The 11,584-nt window shown below is 40.2% G+C and overlaps 3 protein-coding genes across 3 annotated transcripts in view; all 3 read right to left on the reverse strand.

The window, feature by feature from the left end:
* LOC149243308 (CBL-interacting protein kinase 5-like) overlaps positions 1 to 3,302 on the reverse strand; it is a 163,488-nt gene extending 160,186 nt beyond the window's left edge. Inside the window, exon 1 of the mRNA XM_089371173.1 lies at positions 3,204 to 3,302. The gene's annotated coding sequence lies outside the window, so the exon portion shown is untranslated. The remainder of the gene's footprint in view (positions 1 to 3,203) is intronic.
* LOC149243309 (CBL-interacting protein kinase 2-like) lies at positions 1,688 to 3,270 on the reverse strand. The gene has a single exon (XM_089374483.1). The coding sequence runs from the start codon at positions 3,125 to 3,127 to the stop codon at positions 1,832 to 1,834; it is 1,296 nt and encodes a 431-aa protein (XP_089230609.1). The 5' UTR covers positions 3,128 to 3,270; the 3' UTR covers positions 1,688 to 1,831.
* A 7,297-nt stretch (positions 3,303 to 10,599) lies between the features above and the next one.
* On the reverse strand, positions 10,600 to 11,304 carry LOC149243310 (uncharacterized). The gene has a single exon (XM_089371175.1). It carries the CDS (start codon positions 11,302 to 11,304, stop codon positions 10,600 to 10,602), a length of 705 nt encoding a protein of 234 aa, XP_089227301.1.
* Between the last annotated feature and the right edge of the window lie 280 nt (positions 11,305 to 11,584).

Below are 11,584 nucleotides of genomic sequence, written 5' to 3' on the forward strand. Positions count from 1 at the left end.
ATTAGGAAACCATTAAATAAAAATGAAAATAATTAATAACAGCAATATCAATGGAACACACAAAGAACACATAAATTCTTCAAAAACTGCTCTTTAATTGCTTCACAAGGCAAGCTACAACTTGTTAGAATTCTATGGCTATAACCAAGAGGAAGCTTCAACTCCTTGATTTATCAGTTACGTCTGAAAGGAGCTACAACCCCAAATATTTACCAGCACCTACAGGAAGGAGCTCCAACCCCTTATTTGCAAGCTACAACTTGCTTGACACTCACTGGTTCATCTTTCATCCATTTTCATACTAGAGCCATGAATGTCAATTATGTCTTCAAAATAAAATAAATTTCCCCCTCAATCACCAATACCATCATCAATTCACCGAGAACACCAACAATGTCACCTCAACTCGCTCATATAACTCATATTCCCAACCTGCTTGCTCAAGCCTGCTTATAAAGAATTTTGGCTTCATATTTTTGGCATGAGGTTTTAGTTAATCTTGCACTGGATCTATGCATGTGCCTTTAATTTTTCCTTTTCCTTATTCAATTGACTCTTCTTGATGTACTCTTCAAGTTTCAGACCCTAATTTGATTGTTTGAAACTCAAACTCTGAGTTTTTTTGCTTATTTTTGCAATTCTGGTCTCTTACCAAGTTTTCCTTGTAGTTTTCTAAATTTAGCAACAATTATCTTTGGCCTAACTACCCAGACTGTCACTAAATTGTCATTTTTTTTAACCACATGGTGAATCGGTAATTGCCAGTCCTAATCTATGGGAGACCCAAGATCAATCCTCGTAGCTACCTCTATAACACCAGGAGTACATCCAACTACCTGCAAGTCATATATACTAAGATCCTATGATTTTAGCAAGAACGAGACTCACGTGCCGCCAAGACGGGATTGAGGAATCTGCATCTTTAACTACCAGCAAAGCAGGTCATGTACTTAATGAAATTTGAACTGCGGTCTCTTGAGCTTCGCCCAAATAAACTTACCGTTAAACCACACATCACTATACGCCACTAAATTGTCACCACTAAATTGTCATTGCTGACTTATTATGCGAAAACCTAAAAAATTTATTAAAAAATGTTGCCTTACCCACCCATTTATGCCTAAGCACTTTTCCATAGGCCCAATGGCCTTCGCGACCCTTTTTAATTTCAAACAAAACAGCTACCAAATCCTCCAAATTTACCCTTTAGCCCGTTTTGTCCTAGCGCTGACTGCTTTTCCTCCATAAGACTAGGTCTTGTGACCTCTGCCCAAGCCTTGAGGTGCTTATCTTATTTTTAGCCCTCTGTGGGCTCATTTTTAATTATAAAATACCTTCGTGCCCTTGGTCTTATTTCTACGCTAAATAACCGAGCGCCAACGCTAAGGCTGAAGCTCTCTATATCCTGACGCTTTCCCTTTGTTGCACCAAACAAATTCTTTGGGTGGGTTCCTGCGGGCTGTGCTGTAGAGTGGGGTTTGCCCGCCACCATTTTCATGGGCCGCATGAAGTAATAATATAATAAATAATGAATCAATAATACAGTAAATATTTGTTACTTTCTTTACTACTTTGATATTCATGAGACATTATTTAAAAATTAGCATTTACAATCTTGAATAGTAATGAAACAATAAATAAATATTTGTCAACCTCCTTACTATTCTGACATTAATGAAACCATAGGATAGAAATGAGAAATCAACCCTATTTCCATTAAAATATGTATAGAAACTTTTATACATGAGGCCACGCCAGTCCTTTTTCGTATGAATTAAAAGGAAACAACTATTTGCAGAATAATCACGTCACGATGTACATAAGTAAATTCCTACGATTCCTCAGGTTGGCTGTCGCCGTCCCATGCCCACACAATATCCTTGAGACCTGGCCTTAGGGCCTCGCTGCAGAAATCACTGTACTCGAGCGAATCCCCCCTGATCTTCCCAAGCTCCACCATGAAGAGCGAGGGCGTGACTTCGAAAATCTCGGCATCAATACACAAATGCCCCTTCCGCCCCTTCTTCGAGTCCTGCAACTCCAACTTGCAGTTCTTGGACTTCTTGACGCTGAATTTCAGCACTCTGGCTATCTCCTCCAGCTTCGAGATTATGCTCGCCGCCGACTGAATCGACATGAATCTTGACGACTCCTGCTTTACGAGCTTGTCCTTGAACAGTCCGGACAGACTGAAGCCGGGCGAGAGGGATATTATGTGGAAGGCGTTCAGACACGCCGGCTTCGCGGTGAAGAACGCCGACTCGACATCGTCCAGAACCCCGACATCGACGTCGATCTTGGCTTGCGGGGGCTTGAAGCCGCGGCAGAACCAGGGGACTCCCATGAGCAGCGGAACGGAGATCCTCGTCCGGGGATTTGGGTCGAGTAACAGAAAGACGAGCCGCCGGGCATCGGAAGAAAACCAGGGCGGGCACTTGAAATCCCCCTTGTTGATCTTCTTATATATGTCCATCAGATTCGCGCCTTGAAACGGCATGTAGCCCGCCATGAGAACGAACAGTATGACGCCGCAAGACCAGATGTCGGACTTGTCACCGTGGTAGCCTTTCTTGGAAATGACCTCCGGTGCGATGTAGGCGGGCGTGCCGCATGCCGTGTGGAGAAGGCCGTCCTGCCTGAATTGCGCCGGCAGAGCGCTGAGGCCGAAGTCCGCGACCTTCAGGTCCCCGTTTTCGTCTAATAACAAATTCTCCGGCTTCAAGTCTCGGTGGTACACGCCTCGACTGTGGCAGAAATCCACCGCGCTTATCAACTGTTGAAAATACTTCCTCGCTTCCTGCTCCTTCAACCTGCCCTTTTTCGCAACCCGATTGAAGAGTTCGCCGCCTCTAACGTACTCCATGACGAAGTAAATCTTGGTCGTGCTCGCCATGACTTCGTAGAGCCGAACTATGTTGGGATGCTGGACCAATCTCATAATCGAGATTTCTCGTTTAATTTGCTCGATCAGCCCGCCCTTGAGAATCTTTTCTATGTCCGTGGCTTTAATGGCGACGCTCTCGCCAGTCTCCAGGTTTCTTGCGAGATAGACCTTGGCGAAGGAGCCATGCCCCAGCAACCGCCCTACTTCGTACTTCCCCATCAGAATATTGGACGCGATGTTCATCTCTGCTCACAGGAAAAAGATCATAAAGCTCAATCATCTTGCCTGTCTTGGGCATGTGCCATTTCTAAGCCCAGACCTTTATTTTCACTCTGCTCAGAGAAAAAAGATCATAAATCCGGTAGCTCAGCCATCTTCCATGTATTGTATGCCATTTCTAAGCCAAGACCCATGTTTTCATTTCCCAGAAAGGTAGTTGTATATTCTGTAAGCGGAACTGGGTAGTTGGTACCTCTAAAGGAAATGTGATGTGAGAGCGTCCTATCAATTCTGTATCAGTCGTTTTCAATGGTATGATTATGAATGTTGAATATTTAAGAAAATGGGTTTTAAGGATATCTAGATAAAAATTGAAGTTGTTATGTGTCACTTTCATACCTCTGTTCTGCAGATTCCAAAATTGCTTTTATGACCGACTTGGAAGAATCGACAAATGAAATTTCAGGTATTTCTTTAAATTAATTAAAAAGAAATAGTTTTAAGTCAATGATTTAGTAATAATTAATCTCTTTATTACTTATTTTTTATAATTATATCATTTATCAAAAAACAATTATTTTTAAATATTAAGAAAATTAGAACACGTTTCATAAAACATTTTAATAACAAACCGACTTGGAAGAATCGACCAATGAAATTTCAGGTATTTCTTTAAATTAATTAAAAAGAAATAATTTTAACTCAATGATTTAATAATAATTAACCTCTTTTTAATGATTTTTTATAATTATATCATTTATTAAAAAACAATTAATTTTAAATATTAAACAAATTAGAACACGTTTCATAAAACATTTTATTAACAAATTTGGGCGATCACAAAGGTTAGTTATATGCATCTGCTTGTACCCTTTGTGTACTTTTATTCTCGTTTTGATGTGCAAGTTCGGAGATGTCTGAATCCTGCGCGGGCCAAACTCTTTTCTTTGTATTATCGAGAAAATGAATCATTTTAAAGGAAAAAATATTTTGAAAATAAAATAAAAAATTTATTTTTATATCATTTGTTAAATAAATTGATGAGATAAGTTTAAAACTAAAAATAAAGAGTTTTTTTTTAAATAGATTTCAATGCCATTAAATAATAAATTTGGCAATTATTTTCCCAAAGTAAAAATAATTTTTATATTTTAACCTTTTTCATTTTATATTTTAATGTTTTATTAGAATTTCTTTTTCTTAATATATATGACCATTAAGTTCTTCTTGATACAAAGTTTTATTAATATAATAACAAATTCTAAATTTAATAATATTTATAATATTATACAATTGTTTTTACCAATCTTTTGTTGAGTATGGCAATTATTTTCTCAAAATAAAAATAATTTTTATATTTTAACCTTTTTCATTTTATATTTTAAAATATTTAAATCTCTTATATTTTTGTTTAAGAATAATAATGTTTTATTAGAATTTCTTTTTTCTTAATATAATATGACCATTAACTTCTTATGATATAAAGTTTTATTAATATAATAACAAATTCTAAATTTAATAACATTTATAATATTTTACAATTTCAATTTACTAGACTTTAATTTTTTTTACCAATCTTTTGTTGAATATCTTCTAGTTACCAAACAAATAATATTTAAATTTAGAAGAGATACCTTAAAAGTAACCATCAAATAATCATATCATTTTTAAACAATTAATATCAAAACTTGAAAAAAAAAAAAACTTTACAAATTATCATCCATAAAATCATATCATTATCAAACAATTAATGTCAAAGCTTGCAAGAGAGTCCTTACAAATTGTAATACAAAACAATCCTCTCATTTTCAAATAATTAATATCAAAGCTCGTAAAAAAGACCTTAGAAGTTGTCTCATCCACAACTTTTTGTCATCTTTGCTATGGTTAAAACATGTTATGGCCACCCTTAAAACATGCATAGTTGGTGTTATAACTCATTTCTTAATTACTAATATTTTGAATTTACCCTTAATAGCACGGTAACACTTTGATATCAATCGATTTCTTATTTCATAGAATTGCAAAATGTTGCGCCAATCAATTAATATCTCCAAAGATTTTTAGGTTCACCATGGAATGATTAGTATGATTTTGATAAATACATTGTCATATAAAAATATATAGGATGAGTACAAAAGAATAAAGTAACAGTTCAATTTGAGTGGTTAATGAAGATATTATTGAAGATAATTACAAAGATGATTGTACTAAATATCTTATTACATTCTATTTGTCACAATCATTTAAAGTTATATAAAGAGATTTTTTTTTTTTTGGTCGGTAAAAGTGGGATCTTTCATTTTCTATTGCATCAAGTTATAATAGTTACAAAAGTTTGGTGACCTCAACCCGCCCCGAAGGGAAACCGGGTCTGTTGGCCACCTAAAATCCTTAATAGCCATCCAGTAAAAGAAAAGTTTCAGTCTATCAGTCCATGCCAAGTGAACTTTACTATCAAAAGCACTACACTTGCTACTGTCCAACATTGTAAACAAACTGTAAATGAAGCTGAGGACTTGACTATCTAACAACCTCTTAACAAAAACTAACAAAAACTAAGCAAAAGCATAAACGAAGCATGACAGATTAGTCTACCACATTTTCGGGCAGGGTCTCTTCAGCTTTTGTCTCTGGCACTATCATCTTCAGGAGTTGTTTAATTTCTTCTAGCTTTTCATCTTGCATGAGCAGGGTAATCTGGAAGTTCTTCATTTCTTTCTTTAAGTTCGGGATGCCCTGGGCCTCCTCAGCCAATTCCATTGCTACTTGTTCCATCGCTTTTGCCATAATTCTCTTTACAACCCAGTAAACATGTAATGCCTGCCTATAAAGAGACAATCGACTTCTGGTATTACCTGGATCGGGAATCAGATTTCCCCAGTCCTCCATCTCAGCTTCTGAATCCTCTTGCAACGCCTTGGCTTCTATCTCCTGAATTATCCTACGGATCTCAGCATTCGTGCCTTCTTTGTAGGCTTTCTCCGCTTCTTGAACCATCTGATTCATGGTTCGACGTCCTCGTCTCTGTTCCGCTGGCATTTCCGAGTTCGCCTGCTGCCTTTCGAATCTCCTACTTCTGCCCCTGCCTCGACGCCTGCCTCTCCTACGTGGATGCATGGGCCCTTTCCTTACTGCTGGTTCACTTCCCTGCCCAATTTCAAAATTTATACTCTCTGTTACTCCCTCACCTCGCTGTCCTCTGGTTCTCTTCTCGACATTTGTTCTTGTGCCTTGTTGGTCACCCCCTGGTCTCCGGGTCTTCCTTTCTCCTGCTTTCCTGGCTGTAGTTTGGTGTGGCCTCTCTATTATCTCAACTTCCGCATCAAACGCACGTTTTTCCCCTGTCACCTGGTCCTGGGCTATGCCCTCCCAAGTTCTGCGCGTGATTCTACTCTGCCCTGCCTCATTTACTTCCATTTTCGTGGCTGCTTCCGTCTCTATCTCACTCTCTGCAGCTGTGGAGTGTCTTGCAATTTCGCCACCTGTACTCACTATCTGTGCGGAGGAGAGAGCTACCTTATCGCTCCAGTTCCAAGTGCTCTTGACCCTACTAACCGTTCTTCCTTTGCTCCTTTGCACCACCACCCTCTGTTGGAATTCCGCTCCTTTTCTTCTGCCCTGCGTCTCCTTCCTTCGACGCTTGCCTTTCCTTGGAGTACCCTTTAAACTTTTGCCATCTACCTTCCGACCTCTCGCATCCATGCCGCCTTTCTTACACTCTCCCCTCCTCTTCTGATCACTGCCCTTCTTCCCATCACCTGTCTTGATTGCCCTGACAGATCCTGGCCTCGGGATCCTGCCGATTCTGAGCTCCATCATTCCGGTTTGTGTGTTATTAATGACTCGCGGTGGTTCCTCCTGCCACCTCGCCCTTTTCATTATTTTATCGTGCTTCCCCATCTCCTCCACCCCGATCGGGGGCCGTCTGTAGCTTTTCTCATGCCATTGTCGCTTCTTTATCATCCTGAGTGATAATCGATGTAAGGATCTCCCATCGTGGTTTGTCCACCTGCATTGGCCATATATTATCGATCTGCCCCTCCTGTTCATTGCATCCCCAGTTGGCTAGGAAGTCAGCAGCTTTGTTACCTTCCCTTTTTACATGGTTAAAAATTTTATAGTCTATTCGTCTCATGATGTCTGCCAAATCTTGTATTAACCCCGCAGTCCTCCAACTTTTCGCTACCTGTTCCCAATTTTTGCCGTTATCCAATTTCCTAAGACTTTCAATAACTAGCTGAGAGTCCCCTTCAATCTCCACCTGAGTATATCCATTTCTAATTGCTATTCTAATGCCTTGATACGCTGCCATCAATTCTGCTTCATTATTACTCATAATACCTCCCTGATCCGCATAGACCCATCTTGTGCGTCCTTGGCTATCCCTGAATATCCCTCCAAATCCGGATGGTCTTGGGTTTCCTTTGGAAGCCCCATCAAAGTTTAGTTTAATGAAGTTTTCTTGTGGGTACCTGAATTTGGACAGACTCTTACTCTGGGTGTTCTTATTTTTTTTGTTGTGAGGATGAACCATACTCATTTTTAGATCTAGATTGTCTAGGATTCTACTCTCTTCTGGGGTTGTGGGTACCTGAATTTGGACAGACTCTTACTCTGGGTGTTCTGATTTTTTTTGTTTTGAGGATGAACCATACTCATTTTCAGATCTAGACTGTCTAGGATTCTACTCTCTTCTGGGGTTGTCTTCCAATCCTCTTCCTCCCATGCTTCCGCTAGAATTGTCTCTCTTATGAGAGCCTTGTTTCGTTTCCAGATCGAATCCGGAGGGTTAGCTTTGTCTTGGAATATTCTTAGATTCCTTTCTTTCCATATTAACCATATATTGAATCCCATTGCCAGACTCCAGGCTCTCCTCACCACCTGGCATGAGAATCGTCCTTTGCCCCATTGAAAGATGGTCTGCTTGATATCCTGTGGATCCCTATTAGTTTTTCCAAAGAGATTTTCGATTTCAATCCATTGTTGAAGGGCGATAGGGCAAGAATTCAGGAGGTGTTCTTGGGTTTCTATGTTTTGCTTGTAGAGACTGCACCTGGGTGGGCCGCATATGCCTCTCTTCTGGATCTAATCCCACGTTAGTATTCTTCCTTTTCCTACCATCCATGCGAACAGGGTTACCTTTGGCCACCACCTATTCTTCCAGATTTGATTCCAGTCCGGTTCCTCTACCCTTTGATCTTGGAGAGTGGTTAAGTAATAAGCTTCCTTTATTGTGTAGGTACCTTTTGCTGATCTTCCCCACCGAAGGATGTCCTGGCCTGTTCTAATTTTTATCCTTCTTGATTCTATTTCTTTTATAAATGCCATTCTCTGTTCAGGGTCTATATTGATGTCCCATTCTTCTGGATTCCTCCATATTCTCCATGTCTCATTTTGCCCTTCCTCTTTCCAATACTCGTTCACATACTGAAGTCCTCCTGCTATTGCCCTTTGATATGTGTCATGTAAATGTTGAAGCTCCACCATTCTCTCTCTTTGCTACCAGGCTTCCTCCCAGAATTTGGCTGTTTTACCTTCTTTTATTTCCCAGAAAGCATGCTTCCTTATGATGTCCCTATTTTGGCTTGCCAGGTCCCATACCGTCGATCCCTTTGGGACTTCCTCTAACCTAAGAATGTCCTCCACTGATGTTGGCATTGAGTATTTTTGTGTCCAGATCTTTTTCCATAGATCATCTCCCCCTCTCATCCACCTCCACCAAAGCTTCGCACCCAGGATTCTGTTCATAGTCCCCGGATCCCTGAGACCAAGGCCTCCCTCTTCTTTCCGCTTCGTCAAGCCTTCCCACGATATAAGAGCCCACTTTTTTTGCTGCTTTGGGCCTCCCCAGATGAATTTTCTGAAAATGTCAACCATCTTTATACATACTCCTTTGGGTGCTGTCATAACCGAAAGAGGGTAAATAGGGATGGCTTGGAGAATTGATTTGAGAAGAACAAGTCTACCGCTATATTCAAGGATCTGAATGCCCAATTTGACAATCTAGATTTAATTTTCTCCATCGTTTGCTGCCAATTCACCATTCTTAGGGGATGTAAGGCTAATTGATTTCCCAGATACTTAGTAGGCAGTTCTCCAATTCAGAATCCCAGGGTTCTGGTCAAATGTCTTTTGATAGCTTCAGGTGTGTTGAAGAGGAAGGTGCATGATTTTTCTCTATTAATCTCTGTGCCTGAAGCTTCCATGAAGAGGTCCAAAATCCATTTTATCCTCTTGACTTCTCTTAATGACACAGCACAAAAAAGCATGATATCGTCTACAAACTGCTGGTGCGTAATAGGGAGATTATTTCCCCATAGCCTCAATCCTTTAATTTTTCCTTCCCTCAGTTCTTTCTTGAGATATCTTCCGAGGCCTTCTGCTGCAATTATAAACAAGAAGGGTGATATAGGGTCGCCCTGCCGTAGTCCTCTTGTTGCGTTAAACATTGGTGTTGTGGATCCGTTTAAAAGGATGGAGAAATTTGGGGTTGATACCATCTCATAAATCCAGTTCACCCATCTGTCACAAAATCCAAATGCTGTAAGGATTGATTTTAGGTAGTTCCAATTCAGTCGATCATATGCCTTCGATAGATCCAGTTTTACCATCATTCCCTTTTCCTTTTTCTGTTTCAAGGAGTGAATCACTTCCTGAGATACCACTATTCCATCAAGAATTTGTCTCCCCTCCACAAACCCAGTTTGTTCCGGGGAGATTATAGTCGAGAGAATCGGTTTCAGCCTCTTCGCCATTAAGGTAGCAATGATTTTATAAATTACGTTACATAGGGAAATTGGGCGAAATCCTTGAGCCGAATCTGAGTGGGCCGATTTAGGAATAAGAGAGAGGAGAGTTGAGTTTAGGCCATGCCATACCTTCTGGAGCCTTCGCGATTCCTCCACCACTTCCAGAATGTCTCGCCCTAAGAAGTGCCAACTTGCTTGGTAAAATTCCGTCGTAAACCCATCCGGGCCTGGAGCCTTGTTTTTTTTCATCCCTTTCACAATTTCCTCCACTTCCTCCAATGTTGCAGCCCTCATCAGTGCCAGGTTTTGATCCCTCGTGATCATTTTTGGAATTTCATTACATATCCTTTCTGTTGCTGCTTCTCTGTCCACCTGAGGTTCTGTGAGGATGTCTCTAAAGTTCTTGACTAATGTCTGTTCCATACCTTCGTGCTGAGTTATGCACTGTCCTTCCTCATTTTTGATGGAGAAGATTCTGTTCCTTTGCCTATGCTGTATCATTGCCTGATGAAAAAATCTTGTATTTTTTTCGCCCTCGCGGAGCCAGTTTATGCGCGACTTTTGTTTCCATAATATTTCTTCCTGTTTTCGTCTTTCTTCAAGTTGACTTATCAGTAACCCTACTTCTCTGCTCCTTTCCTCGCTTCCTCCTTCAGATATAATTTCTTGTTGCAATCTTTTCATTCTGTCCTCTAATCGGTGCTGCTCCCTAAATATATCCCCAAATTCTTCTTTATTCCATTTTTAAATCTTTTCTCTGATCTCTTTTAGTTTTAGATGGAAGGTCTGCATTTTACTCCATCCTCTCTGTTGGCTTTGGGTCCACCATTCCTCCACCTTTGGCAAAAATTGTTGGTTCCTTAGCCAAAAAGCTTCAAATCTAAAGGGGCGCTTTTTGGGGGTCGAATTGATACCAATTTCCAGTCTGATGGGCCAGTGGTCTGAGCCTATTGCAGGGAGGATTGTTGCTTCTACCAGGATATCCCTGTTCAGGATTTGCTCCGATACTAGGAATCTGTCTAATCTTGACGCAATTTGGTTGTTGCCTCCTCTTCTGTTATTCCATGTATGTGTCCCATTTATAGTGGGGATATCCACCAATCTCTGCTCCATGATTGTTTCCCTGAAGGCTTCCATATCTTGATCTGGTCTTCTTGATCCTCCCCTTTTTTCTGCTGGGGTAGTGATCATATTAAAATCTCCCCCAACAATCCATGGCTTCTCTGGCATCAACCTTCTCAAGGTCTCCAAGTTTTGAAGAAATCCTCTACGCTCACCTGGTACATGCGGCCCATAGATACCTGAGAGGGTAATCCATTCCGACGATCCTATCAGTCTAAAAGATCCTGAAAGGATTCGTGGGAGACTAACCCAATTGTCGAATTGAACCTCTTCCGGGTTCCATAGGATTGCAAGCCCCCCTGCCGTGCCTGTCGCATCCTGCCCCATCACTTCATATTGTATCTTAAATTTTCTCATAATTTCCTCCAGCTTCTGAGTATTAATATTTGTTTCTTGGAGAATCATTATACTAGGTTTATCTCTCTTCAGCCTATCTCTCAGGTATCTCTGTTTACCTTTACTGTTGAGACCCCTGATATTCCAACTTGTTATTATCATTTTAACAGTTTTGTAGGTTGTTGAAATACCTCTGAAAGAGGTATAACTCTGCCTGAGTTAACCAGCATCTCACCTACCATTTGAATTGTTTCACTCATAGGTCGTCGAC

This window comes from Pinus tabuliformis, chromosome 8, assembly GCF_031772625.1.
Source record: "Pinus tabuliformis cultivar Carrire ecotype Pingquan chromosome 8, CPIR1, whole genome shotgun sequence".
Taxonomy (NCBI): Eukaryota; Viridiplantae; Streptophyta; class Pinopsida; order Pinales; family Pinaceae; genus Pinus; species Pinus tabuliformis.